The following is a 15,416-nucleotide window of genomic DNA, read 5'->3' as shown; positions in this document are numbered from 1 at the left end:
ACGCTGTCATACACGTTGATCCGTAGCATCCCAAACATGCTCAATAGGTGCCATCTGGTGAGTATGCAGGCCATGGGAGAACTTGGGACATTTTTAGTGTACAGAGCCTTGCGACTTGGGGCCGTGCATTATCATGCTGAAACATGAGTTGATGGAACCGGATGAATGGCATGACAAAGGGCCTCAGGATCTCGCCACAGTATCTCAATGCAAATGTGTTCGTTGTGCCTGCCCATTCCATAACCCCACCGCCACCATGGGGCACTCTGTTCACAACTTTGACATCAGCAAACTACTCGTCCACACGATGGCATACATCCGTGAAAAGCACACTCCTACAGCGTGCCAGTGGCCATCGAAGGAGAGCATTTTCCCACTGAAGTCAGTTAGAACCCTGGTGAGGACGCCGAGCACGCATTTATATTTTTGTTCAGTATAGCTAAGTTAGCTACAGAAAGTAAGAGAAATCGGATCTTTTTGCAGCAGGTAGCTCTGGCCTGCTAGGTAGTCAGTAGCCAGCTAGTGCTAGTTAGCCACCTATTGCAAGCCATCTTTGTTCAGTTGTTATTCTGCATTTTAGCTAACGTTAGTATTTGTATCTTCCTGTCACACTCACACAGTCTAATCCTTTCTTTTTGCTGCCAACCTAGGGTGTAAACACACCACCTAAATTCTAAGTATATTCCATGAGGGGGTGTGTACTTCCGGGTATGAAAAAAACTAAAATCTAAACATTTAATAGATTTGAATGTTATTTGTTTTCTGTTATTTCATGTCAAATTGTGAACCCAATAAATTAGAAAACAAATTAATTTCCGATTTCCAAAAACAAAACGTATTGGGACCCCTATTCATTACGGAAACCTTTTACCATTTAAGAACCAAATACCCCTTTCTGTGTTTGCAAATATTGCCTCATGAGGGCATTGCACTCAAGTTGGTGGCAGAACAAAGGGGAGTTCTTATAGAAGCAAAAATAGAGACTATTTACATGTAGTTTATGAGTGCATTTCACACTACTTTGGATTATTTATTTTTTTACCCCTTTTTCTCCCCAATTGGTAGTTAGTCTTGTCCCATCGCTGCAACTCCCCCACGGACTCGGGAGAGGCAAAGGTCGAGAGCCATGCGTCCTCCGAAACACGACCCTGCCAAGCCATACTGCTTCTTGACACACTCCTCGCTTAACCCGGATGCCAGCCGCACCAATGTGTCGGAGGAAACACCGTTCAACTAGCGACCAAAATCAGCTTGCAGGTGCCTGGTCCGACACAAGGAGTCCCTAGGGACAAGGAAATCCAGGCCAGCCAAACCCTCCCCTAACACGGACGACGCTGGGACAATTGTGTGCTGCCTCATGGGTCTTCCGGTCACAACTGGCTGTAACTCAGTCTGGGATCGAACCCGAGTCTGTAGTGACGACTCAAGCACTGCAATGCAGTACTTTAGGCCGCTGTGACACTTTTGGATTCTAATTTAATTTAAGGCTGGTATTCATTTCCTTTTTTATTTTTACTTCATATAATGTTTGTCATCATCGCAAATCAACTTTATTTATTTTACTTAAAAACTCTTGAACTTATAACCAGTAAAATGGCTATTTATCAATGAACGTTAGCATTCTAGCTAACAACTGCTGCATACAAAATAGTTATTTTGCAAAGATCACAACCAGACATAATATTAGCGACTGTTCAAGCAAAAATCAAAACATCATTGTAAGCGTATGAGAACCCACCCCACCCCAAAAATGTTTCGTTCAGAACTAATAAAAACGTAAATCTGGGCTATGTCGAATTTGTTGTTACTGACAAGAGTCGCACGCATCTGTACGTGACGTCAGTGTGCGGTGTATAGGAAGAGAGGCCACGGAAGTTTCAATTGGACAAATTCAGGTAGGTCCCTCCCATGTTTCCAACCGACACATACGTAGTCATGAAATCCTGGAACCGGAAATAAACACAACTGGCTCTAGGCTACACTAAGTTAACATAAAAATATGAAATATCGTGCTACTTTTTATTACCTTTAGATCGCAATACCAGTATATCTCTGCCCGAGACTAGCAAATTAAATTAATGACTGACTATAGCTAAGTTATTAGAAGTTTGTGGACACAACCTCCAGCCTGAAGTTTTTATGTTTAAGAAAGTTGATGATTCGATCAGGATGCATCAGGAGGATGAAGATTACACCAATCCACCAGAGGAGTTTATAGGACTGTCTGATTTCACGAGCTGCGGCAGCGACCAGGTGGGTGACTGTCTGGAGATAAACTTTATTATCGATTCATCGCAATCATTTGAAATCCATAGATTAGGGCCTAATGAATTTATTTAAATCAACTAATTTCCTTTTATGAACTGTAACTCAGTAAAATCTTTGAAATTGTTGCTTTTATATTTTTGTTCAGTATAATTGGGATGCATTTGCTCCATTGTTTTTAAATTTTGTAGATGGTCCACTCTTTAATGGTGTGGCTTTAAATGACCATACTAAATACACTAGAATGCCTGAGAAGTCCCCTCAGACATTTTATGTACGTCTATACTGTATGTTTATCTATATGTGTATACAGTGTTAAGTTCTCATTTTTCAGAGTAAATAACTCATGGATACTAGAGTATCTTAACCAAGTTTAGTTCTTCCCAAAGGGTCGATACAGCTTTAATTCAGACAAAGACATGTTTCCACCACTACAAGTGTATATACTCCACTTTAGGCACTCCTCCTTCTCGCCAATCCTTACATCTTATGGTTCGACAGGAAGTTGGTAATCGGATAATAAACCATAATTTCTCCCTTCAGGGGATCTGACCTCAACCCCTCCTTCGCCTAATCCACAGATGTCTATCCGCTTCCCTTATAGCAATCCTGTGACCTCCTCCCATCCACCCAACACAGTCCAAAGCCATCTTTCTTTCCACAGAGAACCATTAACCTCTGACAAAAAAGTCTCTTCCACTCCTTTATATACTATGCTTATAACAATGTTCAAAGTTTACCCCGAATCCAACAACAGTATGTACAGTGGCAAGAAAAAGTTTGTGAACCCTTTGGAATTACCTGGATTTCTGCATAAATTAGTCATACAATTTGATCTGATCTTCATCTAGGTCACAACAATGGACAAACAGTCTGCTTGAACTAATAACACACAAACAATGATACATTTTCATGTATTTATTGAACGCATGTAAACATTCACAGTGCAGGGTGAACCCTTGGATTTAATAACTGGTTCACCCTCCTTTGGCAGCAATCACCTCGACCAAATGTTTTCTGTAGTTGCAGATCAGACCTGCACAACGGTCAGGAGGAATTTTTTACCATTCCTCTATACAAAACTGTTTCAGTTCAACAATATTCTTGGGATGACTGGTATGAACAGGTCTCTTGAGGTCATGCCACAGCATCTCAATCGGGTTGAGGTCAGGACTCTGACTAGGCTACCCCAGGATGGTGTATTTTCTTCTGTTGAAGCCATTATTTTGTTGATTTACTTCTGTGTTTTGGGTCATTGTCCTGTTGCATCACCCAACTTTTGTTGAGCTTCAATTGGCGGACAGATAGCCTAACATTCTCCTGCAAAATGTCTTGATAAACATAGGAATTCATTTATCTGTCAATGATAGCATGCTGTCCAGGCCCTGAGGTAGCAAAGCAACCCCAAACCATGATGCTCCCTCCACCTTAGTTTACAGTTGGGATGAGGTTATCATGTTGGTGTGCTGTGCCTTTTTTCTACACATATAGTGTTGTGTGTTCCTTCCAAACAACTCAACTTTAGTTTAACCTGTCCACAGGCTATTTTGCCAGTGCCACTGTGGAATATCCAGGTGCTCTTTTTTTAATTTTTTAACTTCAAACGTGCAGCAATGTTTTTTTTGGGACAGCAGTGGCTTCTTCTGTAGTGTCCTGCCATGAACACAATTCTTGTTTAGTGTTTTATGTATCTTAGACTCGTCAACAGAGATGTTTGCATGTTCCAGAGATTTCTGTTAGTCTTTAGCTGACACTCCTGGATTCTTCTTAACCTCATTGAGCATTCTGCACTGTGCTCTTGCAGTCATCTTTTCAGGACAGCCACTCCTAGGGAGAGTAGCAACAGTGCTGAACTTTCTTCATTTATAGACAATTTGTCTTAACATGGACTGACTTTTAGAGATACTTTTGTAACTCTTTCCAGCTTTATGCAAGCCAACAATTCTTAAACTTAGGTCTTCTGAGATTTATTTTGTTTATTTTGTTTGTCTGTTGTTGTGATTTAGTTGAAAATCATATCAAATTTTATGACCAATATATGCAGAAATCCAGGTAATTCCAAAGGGTTCACATACTTTTTCTTACAACTATATGCACACTATCTATTCAAAAGTTTGGGGTCACTTAGAAATGTCCTTGTTTTTGAAGAAAAGCACATTTTTTTGTCCATTACAATGACATCAAATTGATCACAAATACAGTGTAGACATTGTTAATGTTGTACATTACTATTGTAGCTAGAAACTGCAGATTTCTTTATGGAATATCTACATAGGTGTACAGAGGCCCATTATCAGCAACCACTCCTGTGTTCCAATGGCACATTGTGTTAGCTAATCCAAGTTTATCATAGAAAACCCTTTTTCAATTATGTTAGCACAGCTGAAAACTGTTGTTCTGATTAAAGAAGCAATACAATTGGCCTTCTTTAGACTAGTTGAGTATCTAGAGCATCAGAATTTGTAGGTTAGATTACAGGCTCAAAATGGCCAGAAACAAAGAATTCCTTCTGTAACTCTTCAGTCTATTCTTGTTCTGAGAAATGAAGGCTATTCCATGAGAGAAATTGCCAAGAAACTGAAGATCTTGTGCAATGCTGTGTACTACTCCCTTCACAGAAAAGCACAAACTGGCCCTAACCAGAATAGAAAGAGGAGTGGGAGGCCCAGGTTGCTGATTGTTGCTGATAATGGGCTTCTGTATGCCTATGTAGATATTCCATTTTAAAAAATCAGCCGTTTCCAGCTACAATTGTCATTTACAACATTATCGTTGTCTACTCTGTATTTCTGATCAATTTTATGTTATTTTAATGGACAAAAAATGTGATTTTCATTCAAAAACAAGGACATTTCTAAGTGACCCCAAACTTTTGAACGGTAGTATATGTCTATACTGTTTGTCTATGTCTGTCCCTGACACCTATACTGTATGTCTGTCTCCGACCCCAGCTGTTTGTCTGTGTGTATGTCTGTCTCTTACCCCAGCTGTATGTCTACAGTATGTGTATGTCTGTCTCTTTCCCCAGCTGTTTGTCTATGTGTGTATGTCTATCTCTGACCCCATCTGACCTTAATGCTAACACTCTCTGACCACAGCTGAGTTTCAGAGCTGGAGACAGGTTACTGGTCCACACCAAGACATCAGCTGACTGGTGGTGGGCGGAGTTAGGAGGCCTCTGTGGCTACGTTCCATCTAGTTACCTGAAACAAGATGTGGAGGACAGTTACCTAAAACAAGGTGTGGAGGAGGAAACCTCAGAGGAAACCTCAGAGGACCCCTGGCAGGATGAAGAGTACTTTGGCAGCTATGGAACACTGGTTTGGCTTCTTGTCTCTCTCTCTTCCTAATTAACAATACATACATTTCTACACAGTGCTATTATTTGCATGCCAAATGGCATTCTTTTAAATATATATTTGACTACTTTTGACCAGAGCCCAGATGTGTCCCAAATGGCACCCTATTCCCTATAGTGCACTATATAGAGAAACGGGTGTCATTTGGGAGGTGACCTATGCAACATGTGTTAATATTGTTGTCTGTGTTTCTGCTGACCCAGAGGCTTCAACTGGAGATGCTGAGTGACCGAGCGAGGACGGAGACGTACCGCCAGGTGATTCTGACCAACAGCGCCCCCCTAAGGGGCAAGGTGGTTATGGACCTGGGCTGTGGCACCGGAGTCATCAGCCTCTTCTGTGCCCGCCTGGCCCAGCCCAAAGCTGTAAGGATATCAAGATAATATATATATCATTATAATCAGTAACAATTCATATCGCAGATAAAAGTCTAAGATATTTTGTTAAATTAATGTTTAGTGCCAGATATCAGTCAACTTTTATTTTGAGCCTTTATATTACAATGCCTATATCTCCATCTAGTGAACAATGTACATTCAAACACCATGCATTTGTGCTGTAAGTAACTCCTGTTCTGTCCTGTAAGTGTGCTAAGTCCTGTGTTGTGTTGTGTTGTGTTGTTCTGTAGGTCTATGCAGTGGAGGCCAGCTCCATAGCAGAACACACTGAGACCCTGGTGAGGCAGAACGGCTGTGAGGAGGTTGTGACAGTCTTCCAGGGTCGGGCTGAGGAGCTGGAGCTACCAGGCACAGTAGACATCCTGATCTCAGAGTGGATGGGCAACTGTCTGCTGGTAGGGAACTGTATGCTGCCAACAAAACTTTTTATTTTTATTTGACCTTTATTTAAACCGGGCAAGTCAGTTAAGAACAAATTCTTATTTTCAATGACGGCCTAGGGGATTTGAACTTGCAACCTTCCGGTTACTAGCCCAACGCTCTAACCACTAGTCTACCCTGCGTTGTTGTTTTAACCTCTGAATCCACTAACACCATTGTTTCATAAAGACTTCTGTGATTGAGAACCTTCTTGCTTCTCATCTCCTGATCTCCACCATAGCAAAGCATTTTGCAATGGAAAATGAAAACAAGCATTTCTTTTTGGATAAATTCAGGTAGTCCCTCACTGTTTTGGCCCATTTGCTTCATAGTGAATACGACCCTGTTCTGCCTCAGGTGTTTAAATAACAACTGTCTCTCTTCTCCTCTAGTTTGAGTTCATGGTAGAGTCAGTGTTGCAGGCGCGGGACCGCTGGCTGAGTGAGGGGGGGATGATGTGGCCCTCTGGGGCCTCTCTCTGCCTGGTCCCCTGTCAGGCCCTGGACTACTACACAGAGAGGATGGGCTTCTGGGAGCAGCCCTACGGACTGGACTTCACTGCCCTCCAGTAAGATCCAAAGCTGGGGTTAAGCCCCAGTGGTCACACCATAGAAATAGAATCACTAGAACAGACCTGGAGCCTCTGACCATGGTGATTCTATTTCATTATTATTGTATTATGATGATTCTATTTCTATGGGTCTGACTGACCATGTCCATTTGAGTTCTCTAAATGTAATCCCTGATGTGATCAGTTAATGGAGCTGTAGTTGTTATATAAGTATTCTTAGTTTGTTTTTCATGATGCTTTTGCCTGTTTTGTCATTTATTTTAAATGACATGAGTTGTCCTGAGGTGTTTGTCAAGTGTAAACCAGGAGTGTATGTAACTGTTTGTTTATTTCCAATGTGGAGGGTTTCAGTAGTGAGACTGTCTGTCAGGTGTGATGTCACAGTGATGCAACTACAGTAGTGACAACACTATGGACAGTAAGTTTTAACTACATACTTTTGGGGTCAGTTTCCCAGATATAGATGAAGCCTATACAAATCCTGAACTAAGAAGCACTTGCTTTTTAGTCCAGGACTAGGCTTAATCTGTTTCTGGCAAGCTGTCTCTCGGTGGCGAGGGTGTAGTTTGGTGTGAAGTGGTAAGCGTAACATCTATGGTAAAGTCAAACAACAAACTTAAAATTGCTGTGTCAGCTATGCTCCAGTCTTTACAGTGCAAATTAAACAACCAAACCAATCGGGTAAGTCTGTCATTGAACAATATTGAGTGGCTAGTTAATGTGACTGCCGCCACCCTCCAGATCCCTGGCCCAGTCAGAGTTCTTCTCCAGGCCCAGGTTCAGCCACCTCCTCCAGCCTGAAGACTGCCTGGCCACCCCCTGTGATGTCATCACTCTGGACATGCTCACGCTGCATGTTACAGATCTAGAGGTACAGTACGTCTAGTTCTCACAGATCTGGTACTGGATTATATACAGAGTGTAAATGTAAGGGATAATCAACAAGGGGCTAAGCATTCTCTGGAAAATAATGAACGAAGTGGAAGGTGTGTTCCACGACGCACTAGCAGAGTGGAACTGAACTTCCACTGAGTTGCATTATTTTCCAGAGAACGTATGGAGCCCTGAGTTGATTATCCTTTTTATACCATGGCTATAATTTAATACATTTGCCACTAGAAATGTGTTAAGTTGACAGGATAATGTGTTCAACATCCACTGAAGTAGCTAGCAAGTTTACTAGATAGCTACAGTAGTTGCCGTTGTAACCAAACGAACAGACTTGCTAGTTTAGCTAACCAAACCATCAGACCTAGCTTGCTGTTATGAAAATAGAATTCAACAATACCAATACTGTTTTCAATTAGACTTTTTCTGTCAAAAGCAGCTCAAACAAAACATGTAAAAATGAACTATAGCCATTGAATTCTACCGTGCAAATATACTGTGTGCTATAGGAAAATAACGCACTCTAGAATGCCCTTCAAGCCAATCAGAAATTAGTATTCAACAATGCCATGGTGTAAAACAATATAATAACATGTAATTCACACACACATACATGTAAGTCAACGAGTTCCCTGTCTAGGAGCTGAGGGGCCAGTTTACCTTCATCGTGGAAAAGGCCGGGACGTTCCACGGGTTCACGTCCTGGTTCAGAGTTCAGTTCCAGAGCCTGGAGAGAGACAAAACCACATTGGAGTTAGACACTGGGCCCTACTCTGAGTAAGTAGGGGAGGTAGACATTGGGCCCTAGCAGCTTTCACAATCAGTACAGCCAATGCGATATCAGCTCCTCCCTCTACCCTCCATCAGGCCAACCCACTGGAAGCAGACTCTGTTCATGCTGGACGGGCCGATTTCGCTGCTCGGTGGAGAGACGGTGTCTGGAATCATCCTTCTACACCGGAACCCCGTCTGGAGACGTCACATGACTGTTACCATCCAATGGAGAATCAGCAGCACAGAGGAAACAGGAAACTGCATGGCAAGTATCCTCTATCTTTTAGGGGTGAATCGTAATTCCCACTTACCTAAAATGTTCACTTATACCCATTTCAGACAGAAGATGTGGTATGTTACCTGTAAAGAATGACCCCCTTTCAAACAGCCCCTTATTTACCACTTATTTGCAGGTTTACCCCTTTTATACATATTAGTGAGTAACTGGAAAATTGGGTGGAGTGGGGGGTGTTGTTAAACCATGGGGCCTGTTTGTTTACCTCAACTTTTCACTTAGTTTCCCATTGACAGTAATGCATGACTAAGTGAAAACTCAACTTACAGTACCAGTCAAAAGTTTGGACACATCTACTCATTCAAGGGTTTTTTTCTTTATTTTTTACTATTTTCTCAATTTTATAATAATAGTGAGACATCAAAACTATGAAATAACACATATGGAATCATGTAGTAACCAAACAAGTTTTGAACAAATCAAAATAAATGTGAGATTCTTCAAAGTAGCCACCCATTTCCTTGATAACAGCTTCACACACTCTTGCCATTCTCTCAACCAGCTTTACCTGGAATGCTTTTCTAACCTTCTTGAAGGAGTTCCCAAATTTGATGAGCACTTGTTGGCTGCTTTTCCTTCGCTCTGCGGTCCAACGCATCCCAAACCATCTCAATTGGGTTGAGGTCGGTGGTTGTGGAGGCCAGGTCATCTGATGCAGCACTCCATCACTCTCCTTCTTGGTCAAATAGCCCTTACACAGCCTTGAGGTGTGTTGGGTCATTGTCCTGTTGAAAAAACAAATTATAGTCCCACTAATCCCACAGATGAGATGGCGTTTTGCTGTGGTAGCCATGCGGGTTAAGTGTGCCTTGAATTCTAAATAAAACACTGATAGTGTCACCCCCACACCAACACACCTCCTCCATGCTTCACAGTGGGAACCACACATGCAGAGGTCATCCGTTCATCATCCGTTCCGTCCACTCTGCGTCTCAAAGACACTGTGGTTGGAACCAACAATCTCAAATGTACACTCATCAGATCAAAGGACAGATTTCCACCAATCTAATGTCCATTGCTCGTGTTTCTTGGCCCAAGCACGTCTCTTCTTATTATTGGTGTCCTTTAGTAGTGGTTTCTTTGCAGAAATTCGACCATGAAGGCCTGATTCACACAGTCTCTGAATAGTTGATGTTGAGATGTGTCTGTTACTTGAACTCTGTGAAGCATTTCTTTGGGTGCAGTTAACTCTAACAAACGTATCCTCTGCAGCAGAGGTAACTCTGGGTCTTCCTTTATTGTAGCAGTCCTCATGAGAGCCTGTTTCATCATAGTGCTTGATGGTTTTTGTGACTGCACTTGAAGAAACTCAAAGTCCTTTACATTTTCCAGATTGACTGACCTTCATGTCTTAAAGTTATGATGGACTGTCGTTTCTCTTTGCTTATTTGACCTATTCTTGTCATAATATGGACTTGGGTCTTTTACCAAATAGGGCTATCTTCTTTATACCACCCCTACCATGTCAAAACCCAACTGATTGCCTCAAATGCATTAAGGAAATAAATTCTACAAATGACCTTTTAACAAGGCACACCTGTTAATTGAAATGCATCCCATGTGACTACCTCATGAAGCTGGTTGAGAGATTGCCAAAAGTGTGCAAAGCTGTCAAAGGCAAAGGTTGACTACTTTGAAGAAACTCAAATATAAAATATATTTTGATTTGTTTAACACTTTTTTTGGTTACTACATGATTTCGTATGTGTTATTTCATAGTGTTGATGTCTTCACTATTATTCTACAATCTAGAAAACAGTACAAAATAAAGAAAAACCCTTGAATGTCCAAACTTTTGACTGGTACTGTAAGTGGAAGTAAAGATTCCCCCTGCAGTGTGTGCAGTAACTTCATTACTAAGTATCCTTTCTCAGTCTTCTGACATGAATATAATGACATGAATGTAATGAGGGATTCTACTGTGTTTTTGTAGATCTAGATATCTAAGAAGTTATAGACTTGTCACCTCACCTGTTGCTCTGTTCTCCCTGTAGGTCCAGACAAAGAGTTTCCCTATGTGGAGATGATGACATCATAGGCTGTCATTGAAGGATATAGCAGCCTAGTCCCAGATCTGTTTGTGGCTTTGCCTACTCCATTGTCATTGTCAAGCCAAACATGACAATTCCATAAGGAGTGTTGTGGAAATACCACCAGGGACTCCAAGTCAAACTTAAATGATCATACTTTATTATCAGCAAGCTGGAAAGGTTCCAACAAACATAATGCACCAAGTAGTACACGTCTGTCAGGAGCTCTGTCAGAAGTCCTGTTAGTTCTCTTATATACTGCTTTTGCAGACAAGTTATATTTGCATGATTTACATTATTAAATATTTGAATTCATCATTAACGTTTGGTTCATGCATGTGACCGACCAATACCTCACGAGGCTTCTTCTCTCCAAGCTGAGACCTTGAAACTGATATATCCTTTTCGCTTCTCAAAACAATGTTCTGGGCATACTGACAAATTGCTTATACTGATACGGATCAATCAGTCACTTGTATGAACCCAGTCGAATAGGTTATTAGAAAAGCACAAACAAACATTTCCTTCACATTCTCTCCTCTTATATAAAAATTAGCCTTACATTTTAAGGTAAGCATTAGATTATAGCTTCTATCAAAAGGTTCTATACTTCTATTAAATTAAGTGAAATCAACACATAAAACCAGATACTTCATCCTTTCAAACCCTTCATTCTGGGATGTACAATCTAAACAGTTACACACATACTTCATTACACAATTTAATTTATGGATTCTGTCAATGACATTTCAGCTGGAGCTTTTGTCACGAGTGGCATGTTCAATGCATTTTTTTGTCTAAATTATAATACATTTTGCAGTGTGCAGACCTTCACAATCAACCTGATACCTGAAATAAACAATTTTGGACAAGCCTAATTTAATTACAGGCACAGTAGACCACCCCCCTCCTTCCCGGCACTCATTCTTCCTGCATTTCTTCATTTTCTTCCTCGGATAGTGTTTGTCCTCCCAATGGCAAATGTTCAAAGTGGATGGCCCTTGATAATGTTTTCAATATCTGGGGAATAATTCTGATTTAAACCTAGCAGACGAATCTCTCACCATCCTTTACCGACCATTGCATCTTGTCCATTTTTGGACCAGTACAACAGCAGCATGAGAGAAGTTTGTATGGGACCTCTCTACATGCTCACTCCACGTGGACCCATGTTGCACTCCTGAGAGAAAAGGCATGAGATAAAAGGCAGTTGATAGCTTCGATTGGATGCTGTGACTGGCAGAGACTGGGAGACTAGTCGGGATCGAGGGAAAGATGAACAGAGCAAAGTACAGAGAGATACTTGATGAAAACCTGTTCCAGAGTGCTCGGGACCTCAGATTGGGGTGAAGGTTCACCTTCCAACAGGACTACGACCCTAAGCACACAGTCAAGACAACGCAGGAGTGGCTTTGGGACAAGTCTCTGACTGTCCTTGAGTGGCCCAGCCAGAGCCGGATTTGAACCCGATCTAACATCTCTGGAGAGACCAGAAAATAGCTGAGCAGCGACGCTCTCCATCCAACCTGACAGAGCTTGAGAGGATCTGCACAGAAGAATGGGAGAAACTCCCCAAATACAGGTTTGCCAAGCTTGTAGTGTCATCCCCAAGAAGACTCGAGGCTGTAATCGCTGCCAAATGTGCTTCAAGTACTGAGTAAAGGGTCTGAATACTTATGTAAATGTAATATTTCTGTTTGTTTTTTTTTTACTGTTTTTGCTTTGTCATTATGGGGTATTGGGTGTAGATTGATGAGAGGAAGAAAAACAACGATTGAATCCATTTTAGAATAAGGCTGTAACGTAACAAAATGTGGAAATAGTGAAGGGGTCAAAATACTTTCCGAATGCACAGTAGATAACATGCATTTTTTCCGCTGCCCCTGTTTCGAGACAGGTGCATGATAATGGTCCATTCTAAATCAAAACAAATTTCACACATATATTATTTAGTATATGTAAAGACAAGATTAAATCAAGAATAGTGTGATGGATGACAATATTAGCCTATCACTTGTGAATGATGCCCAGTTTAACTTCTTATGGCTGAGATCCCGTTACCGGGAGCGATGTAACTACAACCAGTGATAGTACAGGGTGCCATATTAAAAAGAAAAGAAATCTCATAATTAAAATTCCTCAAACATCTTATATCGTTTTCAAGGTAGTCTTGTTGTTAAACCCACCACAGTGTCCGATTTCAAATAGGATTTACGGGGAAAGCACCACAAACGATTATGTTAGGTCACCAACAACTCACTAAAATACACAGCCAATTTTACCAGCCAAAGAGAGAGAGAGAGAAAAAGCACATATAGAGATAAAATTAATCACTAACCTTTGATAATCTTCATCAGATGACACTCATAGGACTTCATGTTACACAATACATGCATGTTTTGTTTGATAAAGTTCATATTTATATCAGAAAATCTGAGTTTACATTGGCGTATTAGATTCACTAGTTCCAAAAACATCCAGTGATTTTGCATAGCCACATCATTCAACAAAAATACTCATCATAAATGGAGATGATAATACAAGTTATAGACATGGAATTATATATATACCTCTCCTTAATGCAACCGCTGTGTCAGATTTTTTAAAAACTTTACGGAAACAGAAACAATGCAATAATCTGAGACGGCGCTCAAAAGTAAAAACACCACAGCCGCAAAGATGGCGTCAACATAAACAAGAAATTACATGATAAATATTCCCTTACCTTTGATGATCTACATCAGAAAGCACTCCAGGAATCCCAGGTCCACAATAAATGTTTGTTTTGTTCGAAAATGTCCATTATTTATGCCCAAATACCTTCTTTTGTTAGCGTGTTTGGTATACAAATCCAAACGCTAATTCTGGTCAGCGTTATATCGGACAAAAACTTCAAAAAGTGATATTACCGGTCGAACAAACATTTCAAACTAAGTACAGAATCAATCATTAGGATGTTTTTAACATATAGCTTCAATAAAGTTCCAACCGGAGTACTTCTTGTCTTCATGAGCAATGGAACACAAGTGACTACCACGAGGAATAAACATGATCAGAAAATGGCTGACTGCCAGACACCTGACTGATTCTGCTATCATTCACTCCCACAACATCATAGAAGTCTCATTATAATTTCTATTGATGGTTGACATCTAGTGGAACCCCTAGGCAGTGCAACATCATTCCTATCTCAAGGGGATTTCATTGGGGACTCTGGTGAATACATACAAAGCTCAGATTTCTGACTTCCTGTTTTGATTTCAACTCAGGATTTTGCCTGCCAATATGAGTCCTGTTATACTCACAAGACATCATTCAAACAGTTTTAGAAACTTTAGAGTGTTTCCTATCCAATACTAATAATAAAATGCATATATTAGAAACTGAGACTGAGGAGCAGGCCGTTTACTTTAGGCACCTTATTCATCCAAGCTACTCAATACTGCCCCCAGCCTTAAAAATTTAAGGAAAGAAACGGTATGTTTTTTTTGCAACTATTTCAAATCATAGTTGCACACCTCATGTCGCCTAGCCTATAGGCTATACAGTATGTTTTGATAAGGATTGTATCACAACTAAAGTGGCCAAATAACTTCTTAAAAGTAAGCACATTAATTGCTTTAATATGGGTGTAGAGCCTAACTGGCATAGTATACACAGAGTTTGGAGAAGATCATTTTCACCATAGAAATGCACCATTATAATAAAAGCATTACATGAATGATCACATTTGTGGTCACTTTTGATAATGGTGTTTTCCTGCTAATGGAACATTTGCGCTTATGGCCTACTGCCATGTGCACATTGCTGCGCTTATAATGTGAAGAAATAGCCTAATTTAACAACATTTTAATATAAACATTCTCATCTGTTACTTAAAACAGTTTTTTGATGCTAGTGATTGTATTGATTTGGGATCTGTCGCATCCCACAACTGTCCCAGACTGTGTTTGGAATATTTATTTCTTGCACAGAATAGAATAACTTTTGTACTATGGGAGATAGTAGATTGACATAGGCTAGTGTTTTTGCTGTTCATTAGGCCTACTCATCTTGTTAGCTGATGGAAAGTAAATGTGGACAGTTCTTCTAATATCTTCCATATGCGCCTCCGAATTGGATAAGGATGCGCGCAGTTGCGTCCCAGATGTGTCTGTCTTCACTTGTAGCCTGTGAGAAAGACATGATCACATGACTGAGAGCCATTATAATTATTATATTCAGCTCAATGGCACAACGGCCACTGGCTGCAAAAGGCATGGATTGTTTTCGGGGGCATTATGTCCGCACAAAGGTGATGCAGCCGGGAAATTCAAGTCATTATCAAATGCTTGTCAAATTGTGAATGAGAGACTGAGGAAGTTTGTACAGTTTGTGCAAAAAAACACATGCCTTTCATGCAACCTTTTTCAAATC

The 15,416-nt window shown here is 40.6% G+C and overlaps 1 protein-coding gene across 2 annotated transcripts; it reads left to right on the top strand.

Moving 5' to 3' along the window:
- Positions 1-1,561: 1,561 nt before the first annotated feature.
- On the top strand, positions 1,562-11,318 carry prmt2 (protein arginine methyltransferase 2). Of its 2 annotated transcripts, XM_024389202.2 has the most exons (9): positions 1,566-2,253; positions 5,364-5,585; positions 5,828-5,989; positions 6,253-6,417; positions 6,835-7,010; positions 7,755-7,884; positions 8,542-8,678; positions 8,769-8,940; positions 10,965-11,318. In XM_024389202.2, the coding sequence occupies exons 1-9, from the start codon at positions 2,140-2,142 to the stop codon at positions 10,995-10,997; spliced, it is 1,311 nt and encodes a 436-aa protein (XP_024244970.1). In that variant the 5' UTR covers positions 1,566-2,139; the 3' UTR covers positions 10,998-11,318. The 2 variants fall into 2 exon arrangements, with proteins under 2 accessions (XP_024244969.1, XP_024244970.1); XM_024389201.2 differs by lacking the exon at positions 10,965-11,318 and having other exon boundaries at positions 1,562-2,253; positions 8,769-9,308.
- Positions 11,319-15,416: the final 4,098 nt, after the last annotated feature.

Source organism: Oncorhynchus tshawytscha, linkage group LG26, assembly GCF_018296145.1.
Source record: "Oncorhynchus tshawytscha isolate Ot180627B linkage group LG26, Otsh_v2.0, whole genome shotgun sequence".
NCBI lineage: Eukaryota > Metazoa > Chordata > Actinopteri > Salmoniformes > Salmonidae > Oncorhynchus > Oncorhynchus tshawytscha.
This window is presented reverse-complemented; position numbering and strand designations above follow the sequence as displayed.

What these genes read in the sequence shown, in the direction of transcription:
- prmt2 (XM_024389201.2), top strand. Translation starts at nt 2,140, where the DNA reads ATGTTTAAGAAAGTTGATGATTCGATCAGGATGCATCAGGAGGATGAA. An exon ending in CGAGCTGCGGCAGCGACCAG is followed by an intron (nt 2,254 to 5,363) that starts GTGGGTGACTGT and finishes CTCTGACCACAG; the next exon opens with CTGAGTTTCAGAGCTGGAGA. An exon ending in CTGGACTTCACTGCCCTCCA is followed by an intron (nt 7,011 to 7,754) that starts GTAAGATCCAAA and finishes GCCACCCTCCAG; the next exon opens with ATCCCTGGCCCAGTCAGAGT.